Genomic DNA, 15,005 nt, shown 5'->3' on the forward strand with positions numbered 1-15,005 from the left:
TACACCAGAGATATGTAACCAGCAGAATAAAATGAACAGCTCAGTACTTCATGGAGATGAATTAACCTGGCATTTACCATGACAGAACTCTGTGCATATGTTCTATGCCAACAATACCACTCTTAAAGACCATGTACCACTGAAAAGGAAAAAATAAAAAAAGAACATCAAGGGATGAAAACCAAAAGAGAGACATAAGAAGTATTTCCAATTATATGCACTAAGCTTTTTAAATAAATATTTTAATTCTATTATTGGCATTTACAGGTAGAAAGCATACAGTATGTTACAAATTTATCAAAAGGTGAAAAATATGGATGTTACATAAGTAACAAATGTAAAAAAAGTATTTTTCTTACCTTCCCTGAAAGTAAGAAAACTATTCGGCATAGGAAAATATTGGTATCAAAAACACAGTTTAGGTTTAAAAAAAGGTTTTTACACAGTACAATAGAATTTTCAGAACTGCAGGAACACACAAAGGGTTTTGTGAATTTCTATTTAGCTCACAAATTTTAGGGGATTTGGAACATACATTAAGCCATTGTAAGTGAGTCTACTTGGAGTTATCCCTCATATAATCCCAAAATGCTAGAGTGCAGTCATTTTTATACAATAAATAATTCTCACAAGTTTCTGTCATAGAAAATTATGTCGTGGAAAAAACCACTCAAAGGTTATTTAGGCTAGGCAGTGCTTTAATAATAACACTTATTATAGTGCTTTATGAAATCTAAGCACTTTACAGATGTTAACTAATTAACCCTCACAACACCACCGTGAGGCAGGCAAGTAAGTAGTATTATCATCACACCTCCATTGTACAGATGGGGCAGCTGAAACTCTGAGAGACTGAATAATTTGACCGTTGGCTGAGCTGAGACTAAAACTCAGGAGCTTGAGCTCCTGGTATCTTACTCTGGTTCCAAGCCCTTAGACCATGGTGCCTCTGTAGACTGGGCTCTCTGTTTGATCTGACAACTTCCGATCATGCCATTCTGGGGGAAGCTATAGGAGGAGTACAGGTGTACGGGACACCCATCCAAAAATATTTCATAGTGATTCTGAAGCTCTCACACAACTTTGTCAATGAAAAAAGATCCTAAAGTGCTGGACAGGTTGAGCGGCTTCTAGCACATCTCGTATGGATAAAAGTGACAGCACTGTTGCCAGCAATTTCTGAAGCTTATTTCTTCCTTAAAGTTTACACACAGAGGAATTGCAGGATATGATAAGTACATTTTTGGAGGGACTAATAATGTAATCCCTTCTTTCACCCTCCTTCTTCCAGGTCTCTCTCAAGGGAAATGAAATCCTCAACATCCTTGCATTGCAAGACAAGTTATTAAGCTGGAGACATACACATACTCCCCACAATAAAATCAGCTGAGCTCGTTTTCAGATCAAAGCATTAATTTAAAATTAACAAACCAAACAGTAAATAGGAAACCCTTTTCAAATGCTGCATGCTGAACATGTTTTTCGAATACAATGCACGCAGGTGAAATAAATTCATCCAAGCATAATTAAATTAAAATACGTTTTAAGTCTGTTTCAGCAGCATATTGGTTATTATTTTTAAAAGTCTCCTTCAACCACACTGGCCTGGGCTTAAAATGCTGACTTTCGTTGGTCTACAACCACACAATGGTTTCGCTGTTCCACGATTTTGCATTTTGACAATGCCAGTACGTAATTTTTATACATATTGTTCTGCTTCCCCATCTTTGGAAACAGCCTTTGTTGTACCACCTTTGCTTTCTTCATTTGTATTTGTTGCTGCTGCTGCTTTTTCTGGGAGTGACGCCAAATCTTTAAAAACATCCACATAATGTCCAAAGCCTGGACCCCAGTTCAAAAGGTTGTCCCAGTTGAAATTTCCAGTTTGCTGTCCAAGCTTTATTGACATTGTGTTCTCAGCAACATTAGCTGCTGTTGCTTGTGCACCCACAGGCCCACCTTCAGCTCTCCGGCCAGGGTACCTCCGAGGCTTCAGCCTAGCACCATAATTGTCTTCATCATCTGCATCTGACTCATTGACTTGAGACAGTTTGGGCATTCTGGATGTGTACACCATGGGCTTATCTCTGTCATATTCCATTTCTGAGCAAGTGAAAGACTCATGGGAGTCACTATCAGATGATGATTCTGGAGCTGGAATACCATCAGCTGGATTCCGTGTTCTTGACAATGGCCTTCTGCAGTCCTCCTCTGAAGAAGACCTTCCATGATCAGCACTACAGATGCTTGGATTTCTAGGACGAGGAGTATTAAGTCTCTCCACTTCTTCAATAGAGAGTCCTACTGGGGGAGCAGTCTCCAAAGGAATCTGCCCTATTGGTTGCTTTAGGCGACTTCCTGGTCTGGAGCCATGAGTTGCCATGGTCTGGGGACTCTTACTTCTTCTACCTAGCCTAGTGGCATAATTAAAAATGCCAGGCTGGCAGACATCATTGTGCATCTCCAAAGGACTCCCTTCTCTTATTGACAGATGAAGTTCCCTTGCTGGACTGTTTCTGTAGAAAGCTGAGGACTTGGAGAATGGAGCGGGACTGTGACGAGATAAAGGGTTGGGAGCAGGGCATGCAGAGTGGCTTAAGGAAGTTGTCCTTAGTCCCTGACTGTAGGATGGCTGATAAGTCAAACTGCTTGCTCCCAGTGGCATTGGGGATTGCCTTGCAAAGCCAAGCGGGCTATGCCTCTGGATAGAGAATTTGGGTGTGTGACTTCGGAACTGCTTGTAGTGCTGAACGATGTCTGCATCTGAAGGGGCGATGCTGCTTGCATTTTCAATGTCATAGTGCTCTATCTCAGGTTCTGGGGAAGCCAGAGGGGCACTGGGCATAGTCTCTGTATTGTGGGGTATGTCTGTCTCATCATAGATAAGGTAAGGGTTTTCTCTTTCAATTATATCAGGCTTAGGGTTCCCTTCGGGCTGCTTCCTGACAGTCATGTCATCGCCATAAGGCGGAATGTTGTCAGGGTCATCAAATGCAACATTCTCGCTCCCTTTTTTCTTCTTTTCCTTTGTTTTCTTCTCTTCCTTTGGCACTTTTGCCTTCTTTCCCTTGCACTGATTACAGAGGATCAGACTGAGGACAAGCAGGGCAAGAAGTGTGGCACAACTGCCAACAATGGCAGGAACAGCCCAGAGTGGCAGAGAGAGCTCAGCAGGGTGAAGGTGAGGGACGCAGATGTGTCCTCCATTGATTCCACCTTTGCACACATGTCCCTGGGCACACAGGATACCAAGACAAGCCACTACCATCTCACATGTTCTTCCTGTGTATGATTCGGGACAGCTGCAGGTAAATCCAGAATGCACACCAGGTTCACAGCTACCACCATTCTGGCAAGGGTTGGAGGCACAGGCTCCTGGAGGGACACATTTATATGCATACCACTGGTTAATGCACATTAATTCACCCCAGCATGGATTGCTGGCACAAATGTTGGGACCTCGGCAGCCAATCTTCACAGAGGAGTCCGTTTTGGATATAGCAGCAATGCTGTGTTTTCCACTGAAAGGAAGGCTTTCTCCACAATACTTCACATAGGCAATACAGCCATCAAAACCTAGGGAGAAAGAACAAAAGTCACTCAGGAGAGCATGTCCACACAGTCTAAACAAAATACCAATATTCAGCGTCAAAGAGAAATCGTGAAGAATAGTTGTAGTAGGCCAGGCGATTTGTAGGAAAGTGCCAAGAAATCTACATTATTAATAAACACAGTCCATACTTACAGTGCAACTGTTTTTGTAGTTTTGTAAAGGGCCAACATTAAAAGCAGCATGTTGGATAATACAAGAACACAATATTCATTTTTGAAGTATCTTTAATCAGCATGTAGTATCTCCTACAAATGTAAATTAGTAGGTCAAAATGTTAGTATCACCAAAGCGTTACCAATTTCAGTGGCACCATGGGAGTGTAAATGAGGGCACATGTGTCCCACTGAGTTTAATTGAGATAATTTTCTCATTTACACTAACATGAAGCTGGAACAATTCGCTGCATTCATTGAGGTTACTGTAGTTTTGCTAATGTTGTAACTGAGATAAGAATTAGCCCCAGTGTCTTTTCATATTTGGCCTCAATTTTGAAGAGCTTTTTTTCTTTTGGTAGTTATTTCCTTGTATTTAATGAGTCATTTGGATATAAGTTTTGTGACAAAATCTTGCTATCACAGCAAATAAAACAAGCAAGGAAACCTGCTTTGAGAAAGTGTTAAGGAGCCACAACAAGGTAAAATAAAGAAAGATCATTCTCAAGAACGCCTAGCAAATAATTTACTAGACATTGTTACTGGTATTAAAAAAAACGAACAAAAGTCATATTTTGTACATGCAGTGTACAGAAAGGAATGAAACGTAATGACAAGCAAGCAGTTCAATAATTTATCTGAACACTACACTCTTTGAATAGGGACTTTATAAATTATTATTTCAAAACATCTTGCCAAAAGTGTTTTATAAAAAGACTTTTAACTAAGGAGTCTGAGAGAGTGTGAGGTTTTATTAATCAAGTTCAAAATCCAAAGGAAATTTAGGGATGCTCAAACCTGCATCCCCAAGTGTGGGCACAGGTAGGTGCTAAAATCAATGACCTTCTTCCTTAGAAGCACAGAAAAAGACTGATCATCCCACAGCTGTCGGTGCCTTCAGGATGCGTGAAAAATCAGGCTTATTTTAATTAGGTGCCTAATTATGGAGGGCTGGGCACCTGAGATTGAAAATCTGATCTCAGTTTTTAAGAGTTTTTAAATATAAAATAAACATACCACAAAGACCCATTTTTGGCTTGGGAATAATCTGCGGCAAGCTTTTTAGCATAAAGCTCAGACCAAGAGGGAAAAATAAAACGCTTCAGATTAAAAAAGGCATTTGCAAGCATACACATTAGCTGTGAGCTTTGAAATACAAATGAATATTTTTCTGACTGTAGCCTGAGTCTCTTAAGTGTGTTGTGACCCATCAAGATGCTGTTCAATGCTTTTTCTTTCAAATCTTTATTCCAATTTTGCTTTCCATAGAAACAAAATTACTATGCTAAAGCACTGAGTAATCAGTGGATGGATGAATTTTGGGGAAGCATATGTTATTTATACATATAACCTCTGTGTTCACCAAATTCAGTATCAAATTACAGATTCTTTCATTAAAGACATGGTTATGCAACTGGGGCTCCTACATCAAGTGACTCTATATGAAAACCAAATAATCTTGCCAGGAATACATATTGGCTAAAAAACTTGACTCAAATAAAATTCATAAATTCACTCCCTGGTTAAATAAAATATGCAAGATCATAGTTCAGACAATCAGTATTTAAAATCCCCCAAAGGAATTTCACCATATGTTTACACTACAGCCTTAATTTACAACACAGGTTGTTACTCCTAAGGCCACACATTTTGAAGTCATCCATGATCTCACCCCTTCTTTTTCCTCTGACTTTCCTTATCACTAAATCCTCCTATCACCCTTTCTTTGGCCCTGGCTTTGCTGAAGTCCTTATTCATGGCTTAACACATTCCTGGCTTGTAATGCACTTCATTTTTCATTTCAGTCTTCTTCATGTCCCACTATTTAGATGGCAAATGTTAGATGGCTACAGCCAGAGTCCCCACCTCAATTGTTTTAAGGAGAATGTTCATGGCTTCATGCCTCTGAATGGAACAATGATCCCAGCCCACCAAAAGCAGAGGGCAAAGAGGACAACTGCCCCAAGACCCAGCGATTCAAACGAGCCTGGCGTTCCTGGCTGCTGCTAATGTGGCAGCAACTGGTGTCCTGGGCCCTTTAAATTGTTGTGGGAGCCCTATGTGGTGAGCTACAGAGCCCTGGGCAGTGCACTCCTTAATGTGCTAAGGCAGGGGGTCAGCTACCCTGGCTATGCCCCTTCTGCCAGAGGACCTCCCAGACCCCCCTATTGCCCAGGCATCTGATAAGTCTGTCATTTCTCCTGCAATGACCTATTTCAAAACTTTCCATAGTTTGGATCCAACATGTTCACTTAACTGTGGCCCAGGATTTCAGAACTGTGAAAGCAGATAGGCCAAAGTGTCTTGAAGGGAGGAAATCCCCCCCAAAAGCAGAGTAGCAGGAAGCAAGCTGCACTCTTCCTCTGTACACACAGGACTTGAGGGAGGGATTATGCTTCCCTGAGATACATTCCTTTCCAGCAGATCCTGGGTAGTGAAGCTTTGCATTGTCTTTTACTACAGGCTCTGGCTACTTGAAACAAACTAATCCATAATTTACACTCCAAGTTACTGTGAATGCACACACAGTTGTAATACTCACTGTATTATTATGAATGCACAAGTTTGAAAATTTGGCTCTGAACACCCAGCTATATAATTATTCTACAGCTCCAATTTTGGCCTTATAGTGTCCTCCCTGAAGCTTTCAGTACTCAGGGGATGATGGGAGAAAAAATTTTCTGCTAACTATTGATTGAGAATTTGCTTCTCCACTCTAAGTCACTGAGCCACAGCAAAATTTTATACCTCACTATAAAACCTTCCTTCTCTCCTTAGGACTGAAAGTCCCTAGAACTCAGTGTGATGGCTTGTCTGCTGGAAGCCATTTAAAAACAAACTGCATATTATAGACTATAATAGCAATTCTTGAAAAAGAAGAAAAAATTATATGCCAAACAATGCAATATTGCAGTTTGAAATTAAAAATCATAAAAGGAGTAAACATTTCATTCATTACTGATGCCTGAGAAAATTTTTACAAGCGTAAATATTATGGTAGGAGGTAACAGATTACAAATATTTGTACTAACATTACTATAAATTGTGGAGGATTCTTTAAATATGTCGAGCATAGAGATAAATACTATGAATATTGACCTTGCTATGAAATAGTAGAGCTGGTCAAGGCATATTGGATTGCAGAGATGACAATAGACTTCAAAGGACACAACAGTCATCCCTCGAGGTACACGAGGGTTGTGTTCCGTGCAACCCTCGTGTACCTTGAATTTCACATAAGTCGGGGAGGGCTTGAGGGATGGGTTGAGGCCCTGAGAGGGGGTCAGGGGATGCCCAAGGCCACTGCTTCCCCAGGACTTCGGGCAGGGAGTGCCTAGCGCTGCTCTGGGAAGGGAGGGGGAAGGGTCTCTTAGCCTGCCTGGCTGCCTGCAGCTGTGGGAAACTAGGCAGGCTGACAGCCCAGCAGCTTCCCATTCTGCGAAACTCATGTTAATGAGAGTTTTGCACAAGTTGAAGCCACGTAAAATGAGGGTTTACTGTATTTTAAAGACCAACCACAATCTGATGTCAGAAATGAGAGAAGCTGTTTTCAATGTCAAATTTGCAATCAGAGATGCATGTCACTTTGTATGTACTACATGTATTGCCAAGTTTGGCATACATACTTTTCCTGTGCCATGACAGTGAAAGAGATGTGTTTTCTTTCATCATTGCTCTAATATTCATTTTCTCCTATTTTTACATTTCTGAATATGGGGGAAACTGAGGATTTAGATTCAGGATGGGAATCAAATAAATGAAGGATTTGGTTGCTTCATTCCTGGTAGTCTTTTTCTTCTAGACATGATCTGCAATAATTGTGATTTTGTCAGGTCTACTTGAGTTTGAGCACACTAAAGGATTTACAAGTTTTACATCTCTGCGACTGACCCCCATACATGTTTTTGTCTGCCTTTCCTGGTACTTCAGACATTTTCAAACTTATAAGTTCACACAGAGTTTTATATTTCCCCTTTGTAAGTCTTTGGTAAGTTATACACACTGTAATCCAATATTAAAATATAAAAAAGATTTTGGACTGCACATTCCTAATGCAAGCCAGACTCTCAAAATGTGTTTATTTCCCTATCAGTCAATGTGTTAGGAGCTATGGTCCTCATTTTTCTTTGTTCCAGCTTTGCTAAAAATGTCTGTATTTTTAATGCATAGACTGTGATTTGGTCATAAAATAAAAAGGTAAAAAGGATGAGGTCAGATAAGACATGCATGCAAATTCACATCCTATTTTGCATCAACTCACTGTTGATGGTGGAAACTATTGTTTACACTGGATGTTGTCAAGAATGCAAAGCGTTAAGTTTCAACAATTAAATTAATTTATCTGGTGATAATTCTTTGAGTTACTCAGGTTCAATATGAAGATTGATTTTAAAGGTACGTCTGCTCTGCCTTGCATACCTCACAATCTTCAGTTAAAAATCATGTCTTATATTTTCTTATCACAAGTGGAGTATTTAGCTGAAAAGCTGACTACTAATGTTGCCAGAGTTTTATATTGTCACAGTAACTCTCTAAGGGGACTGATCTATTCTGAAGAGTTTTATGTCGCTTGGTGAGTGTTCCTTATTGCACTTAGTTTCTGTTTCTCAGATGAGGAAAGAGAAATATTTAGAGTTAATCACATTTTAAGTTTCAAAAAAAGAGCACCTCCCTGACAGAGTGTATCTGTATCAGCATTTACCAACTCATTGCATTAATGTACCATATATACTATAATACTACATGTACTATAGTACATTAATACAGCATGGCTACGTCTACACTAGCCAAAAACTTCGAAATGGCCATGCAAATGGCCATTTTGAAGTTCATTAATGAAGCACTGAAATACATATACAGCACCTCATTAGCATGCGGGTGGCCACGGCGCTTCAAAATTGACGCGGCTCGCCGCCGCGTGGCTCGTCCAGATGGGGCTCCTTTTCGAAAGGACCCCGGCTACTTCGAAGTCCCCTTATTCCCATCTGCTCATAGGAATAAGGGGACTTCAAAGTAGGTGGGGTCCTTTTGAAAAGGAGCCCCGTCCGGACAAGCCATGCGGTGGTGAGCTGTGTCAATTTCGAAGCACCGCGGCCGCCCGCATGCTAAGGAGGCGCTGAATATATATTTCAGCGCTTCATTAGTAAACTTCGCAATGGCCATTTCGAAGTTTTTGGATAGTGTAGACACGGCCCATGAGTTGGCAGATACTGATACACTTCCTCTCAGGGGCATCCTCTTTTCTGAAAGTTCAAAGATGGTAAACCTCAGAGTATTTATTTCTGGCATTAGCAGCAGCTGAAAAAAAAAGAAAAAAATCACTGAAGTCACTTTAATGAAAGACCAAATACTGCAGTTCTTACCAAGCCCCTACTAAGGCAAATTTTTCATTTACCTGCATAAAATATTTTCCTGAATTTGCAAGATTTGTGCTAAACGACTAATAATTCAACGAATATTAGGAAAATAACACACACACACACACACGATTTATTGCCCACCTCAGATTTGAGAGAAAGAAAAAGAAATACAGCACTCTCTCTCTCTCTCTTTCTCTCTCCCTCTCTCTCTCTCTCTCTCACACACACACACACAGAGTAATTTCTGATCTCCATTGCCTCTCTCTCTCTCTCTCTCTCTCTCTCACACACACACACACAAAGTAATTTCTGATCTTCATTGAAAGTACGAAGTATGAAAGCATGATCTTCATTTCTGATTTTCATTGAAAGTGTGGTTCATAGATTGGTTGCTGCAGGGCTGGCATTCTCCCTACCAGCTCTGTTTGGCTCCCTGGAAGTAGTGGTATGTCCCTGCTGCTTGTAGGCAGAGAAATGGCCATGGAGACTCCATGCACTGCTACTGCCCATTGGCTGGGAACGGTACCTGTGACTTCACCTAGGAGCAGCAGAGACATGTCACTGCTTGTGAGGAGCCACCTGAGGTGAGTGCCACATGGATCTGGGACCCCAAAAGGCCTCACACACCCAACCTCCTGCTCCAAGCCCTCTCCCACACTGGAACTCCCTCCCAGAACCCATGCCCCACACCCCATACTGTGCTCCAGCCCCTAGTTCTAAGCCCCTTCCACACCCAAACTCCCTCCCCAAGCCTGAACCCTACACTCCAAAGCCCTCAGCCTTTGCCTGCAGCCTCCTCCTATACCTGAAAACCCTTATTTTCAGACCCACCCCACAGTCTGTACCCACAGCCCAGAGCCCTCCCACACTCAACTCCCTGCCCCAGCCCAGATCCCTCTCCCACACCTGAACTCCTCATTTCTGACTAGGGCCTTGGGGCTTGCACCCACTCCCACACTCTACCCTTGCCTGAGTCTGAAGCCCCCTCCCAGCCTCCAAACTCTTAGCTAATCAAAACATTTCCCTAACCAGCACCCCCATTTTCCCAACATGCTGAATAACAATGCTTGTACACAGTGTGTATGTGTGTATAGTGTCCTAGAGCAGTATGCATTTTTGATCCTTCAAAAACTGAAAACAAAAGCAAAATAGTCATTAATTTGAAATATAAGATATCTTGACTCAGGGCCTGTAGCATTTGGCCTAGTAACAATCCCTACAATATTTTATAAAAATAGTAAATGGAACCCCTACTTCAGGTCACAGGTGTAAATGTGACCAGTGTTTCATATCTACACAATTCACTCAGTGACAATGTTTTTAAAAGACATATAGCTCTGTGTATGTATATATGGATTGTCTTTTTTACCTGTCTCTGTGCTTCGAGGAGTGTGGCTTGGTGGGATTCCTCCCAGAGAAATAGTAAGAACGTCAAGTCCTCCGAAGTCTTGTGTGACATGGAGAATCTCTCTGCTGAAGGTCTTGTCAATGGACAAAACAGTGGCAGATCCATTCTTTTCAATAAGGAGGGAATGCCACTGACCATCTGCAGTGTAAACTTCAGGAATATTCCTCTCCACTTTCCCAGCAACTCCAGCATCTGATGTGTAATGCACTTTTCCACTCTTTATCTATAAAGCCATTGGAAAAGGCAAATGATATACTATTAAAATTATAACAATATTCCACATATAAAACACAATGGCTCTAGGTAAAATTTCACCATTATAATTTATGTGATTTAACTGTTATAAAGGAAGAAGGGAAAAGCACTGGTCATTTAAATTACACAAATTAAAATGAACGCCCAAGCATGTAATGCCACCTGAATTTGTCTTTAGAAAGATTCCATCTTTTTTTTCTTTGAAATCCAAATTACTGTAATTGGACCTATCCAAGTCAAAATGTTCATCAATTATCTGCAGAAAGGAGAAAATTTTGCAGCTCATATAAAATTGATCAAGACAGTTAAATCTAAAACAGACTGTGAAGAGCTTCAAAAGGATCTCAAAAAACTGGGTGAGTGGGCACCAAAATGGCAGATGAATTTTGATGTTGATAAATGCAAAGTAAAGCATATTGGAAAACATAGTCCTAAATTATATGTATAAAATGAGGAGACTAAATTAGCTGTTACCACTCAAGAGAAAGACCTTGGGAGTCATTATGGATAATTCTCTGAAAACATCCAGTCAATGTACAGCAGCAGCCAAAAAACAAATACAGGTTGGGACCTGAGCAGTGCTGGATGAGAGAATCTGCCACAGCATCGGAGGCCAATATTGTTTAGCATGTTACCAACACTTTCATGGCTTACTGGGCTTTTAGAAGACATTTTGGGGTAAATTACAGCAAAGTAACAGCACAGAACACTGAGAGCCAGGATTGGTGGTTGTAAAGAAACTTCATGGGACAAAAGGAAACTTGGCCACATCCATGATGAGTGGCCATCTGTCTAAATAAAATAATACCAGAGTAGGGATGTTGCTGAATGAGAGAGTTCCAGATTAGAGAGGTTCAACCTACAGAATGTTAGGAATCATTAAGAAAGGGGTAGAGAGTAAGACACATTATATTCTATTGCCTCTGTAAAAATCCATGTCTGCACCCTGTATACTGTGTGCTGATATCATTGCCTCATGTAAAAAAAACAAAATAATAATAATCTTGGCACTGGAAAAAGTTCAGAAAAGGGCAACAAAAATAATTAGGGGTCTGAAATGGCTGCAATGTGAAGAGAGATTAATAAGACTGACTTGTGCTCTTCACACAATGCAGTGTGAACTCAAAAGCTTCTCTCTCCACCACCAGCAGCTGGTCTAATAAAATATGTTGCCTCACCCACCTTAACTCTGTAATATTCTGGGACCAATAGAGGTTCAAGACTGCACAATTATTTCCATTAAGAATAAAGTTTATCCCATTGGAAGCATGGGGTGAGGCACTGGGTAAGAGGATGCTACTGCCCCAGTTTCTAGAAACTGTTAAATAATCTGAATATGCGACCTTCCTGAAAGAAACAATGTGTGATGCAAACTGAAGGGTTTGGCTCCTATAGATTAGCTTCGTCAAAGCTATCAGAACATGTGCGTTTCTTGGCAGCAGTTTGAAATGAATGACTGCCCAAAGGACTAGAATTTACCCAGTACATTTTGCGGCTTGCATCAAGATCACTTTCTAGCTACAGAATTGAAGTAGTTAATACATACTACTTTAGAAAGCTATGAAGCATATAAGAGTACCAGCAAATATTTAATAAAACTCTGCAAAAATATAAAGGGTGCTTTTGTCTGTGCAAAGCCAGCTGACATATGTCTCAACTGCTGCCAGTACACAAAACACACACACACACACACACAAATCCCACCTTTGCAATGCCAGTTACATGACTAATAACGAAGCCAACACCATTTGTTAAATTCAAAAGTATTTTTAAAACCTTGTTAGACCAAATACGTGATTTGACATGATGTGAAGTTTTGCACTATTTTAACTAGTTCTTGTAAAGTTTTCAACTGTTTTAATTGATTCTTCACTTTGTTATTGGGTGTTGTAAAGATGAAATGGAATGGAACCTGAAATTTTTGCCTTTTATTTGTCTTTTATGCAAAAAAAAAAATCATATGACCCAATGTATTCAATGCCCACTGAAATACAAAACCCAGAACTGTAATTTTTAACACCATGTTACATAATTCTTCTACCCGCCAACAACTAATACATTCCTTAGTGATTTAGTACCCTTAAGAACTATTTATTTTTCTTTAAAATTCCATGTGGCCAATGGTAACAGACACATAACTAACATAATACTGTCATATAGAAAATATAAAATTTCCAGTGACAAGACTGGATTATGACTTTTTTCAGTTAGGAAGGAAGAATGTGGCTCCTAGATGCCTGAACCACTCCATTTTTCTAAACTCAGAACAAATGATTTGTGTTGATAATACTCTGAAAGATCCCATTCCTTGGCTTTATTTAAATGGCAATGATACTGGCAAATGACCTACAATGAAAACCATGAACTGCTAAACAAACACAAACAGAATCGAAAATATGATGATCATCTAGCTGCACTGTTAATTTCCTAAGAGCTCCCTTTCTGGAACAAAACATTTTTTTTTCTATTTTTCCTATACTTTTAAGTTGCAGTCATGATTTGAGGGAAGGATTTGCGAACAAAAAACAGTGCAGTTCTGGTGCAACAATCAGGTGATGATGCCTGTCCTCCAATTCATTCAGGGTGACGTGATCAGTGAGGCATCCACAATGAAGTGTGTATCTTATATTTGTTTTGCTACAAATATATGCCAGGGAGTGATATTGACATAACTGACTTTATCTCAATTACAGACAAACAGAATTTGAGACTTAGCCAATGAGGAACCTGAAGAGAAGCATCTGAACCTTTGGGACCATGGTTCATGACTGCTCTTGGATGACCGCAGAAATCTGTACCACTTAAGACATATGCTGGGGTTTCAGGGGATTTACTCAATTTCAGGTGAGATCAGTTTGGCTTATGATGTTACCTATACTTGCATTGATAGCTGTCACCATCACCATTAATGGTCACTTATCAGGCACTATATTTTGCTGCAGAAGGAAAGGTTATCCAGATCCTGCAATGGGTTTTTGGTTAGGTTGTTGCTTGTGGGTGGGACTCAATCCAAGCGTGCTAGGGAGGTTTCCCAATGACCCACCAAAAAATACTGAGTTTATTTTTTTTTAATTATCTGATTTAAGTTCTTCATCAGATATGCCAATGCTGCCAGCTGGTGTCCTTGCTGAAGAGTGCATTGCTGGTGACATATTTTGAGCAGTTAGAGACAGTAAACAGGTGCCTAGGTCACTAAGGGATACTGTAGATAGGACTTTGAAGTTTATGGATGTAAAATGAAGGGAGCAATAGGTCATCTGGACTGTGAGGATGTCACAAACAGATCAGGGAGGGCACAGTGAGTCCAGAGTGTTGCAAGAGAATAGTGAGGCAGGGATTTTCCCAGTCATGGTATTAAGGGCTTACATAGCAGTGAAGCTGACAATAGATGGACTTCTCTTTCTTCAGTGTCACAAGACACAAAGACTTCAAGTTTGAAGAAGCCTTGGGAACAGTATCTACAATGACGGGATTCCTAATAGTGCATTTGGTTCCCACTCATTCCAGATTGGAGCAATGACCTCTGCCACCCTACAGGGAATAGGGGATAGGAGGATAGAGACAGTTGGGTGTCGTCATTCAAATACACACAAGATATACATGCAGCCTCCATTTGCAAATCAGAGATTAATGGTGTGAGTGGCTAGTTTTACTTCTTAGCCCATTTGCCAAAGCAAGGAATGGAGTCATGAGAGCTGGTGTTTGGATGCGTGGATACAGGATTGTGGATTGGGCCCTCAGGAAGATGGCTAGTTCATCTGGAGATGTGAAGTGATGTTGACATGGCAGGAGAGGCATGATCTGATACCAGTTGATGCCTCTTTTATAGGCTCTGTCTACACTTACCAAAAACTTCAAAATGGTTATACTAATGGCCAGATCGAAGAATACTAATGCAGGAGAGGCTGCTCCTGGTTGCCAAAGAGTGTGGCTGCCGCGTTTCACTCCTGCGCAGCTCGTCTACACAGGGGTTCTTTGCAAAAGGACCCCACCAACATCGAAATCCCCCTATTTCTATGAGCACATAGGAATAAGGGGATTTTGATGCTGGTGGAGTCCTTTCAGAAAGGATCCCCATATAGACGAGCCACGTGGGAGCAAAACATAGCAATTTCGAAGTGCCACTGCTGGTGGTATGCTAATGAGGCACCGAATATTCATTTCTGTGCCTCATTAGTATTCTTCAATCTGGCCATTAGCATGGCCCTTTCAAAATT

The 15,005-nt window shown here is 40.6% G+C and overlaps 1 protein-coding gene across 1 annotated transcript in view; it reads right to left on the reverse strand.

Annotated features, from left to right (window-relative positions):
• Positions 1–259: 259 nt before the first annotated feature.
• Positions 260–15,005, reverse strand: part of FAT4 (FAT atypical cadherin 4) — a 242,052-nt gene continuing 227,306 nt past the window's right edge. The window contains exons 16-17 of the mRNA XM_074993335.1: positions 10,495–10,756; positions 260–3,576 (exon numbers count right to left, since the gene is read on the reverse strand). Coding sequence (XP_074849436.1) covers positions 1,700–3,576; positions 10,495–10,756 — 2,139 coding nt within the window. The 3' untranslated portion in view covers positions 260–1,699. The remainder of the gene's footprint in view (positions 3,577–10,494; positions 10,757–15,005) is intronic.

Source organism: Carettochelys insculpta, chromosome 4, assembly GCF_033958435.1.
Source record: "Carettochelys insculpta isolate YL-2023 chromosome 4, ASM3395843v1, whole genome shotgun sequence".
In the NCBI taxonomy this organism is placed as follows: Eukaryota; Metazoa; Chordata; order Testudines; family Carettochelyidae; genus Carettochelys; species Carettochelys insculpta.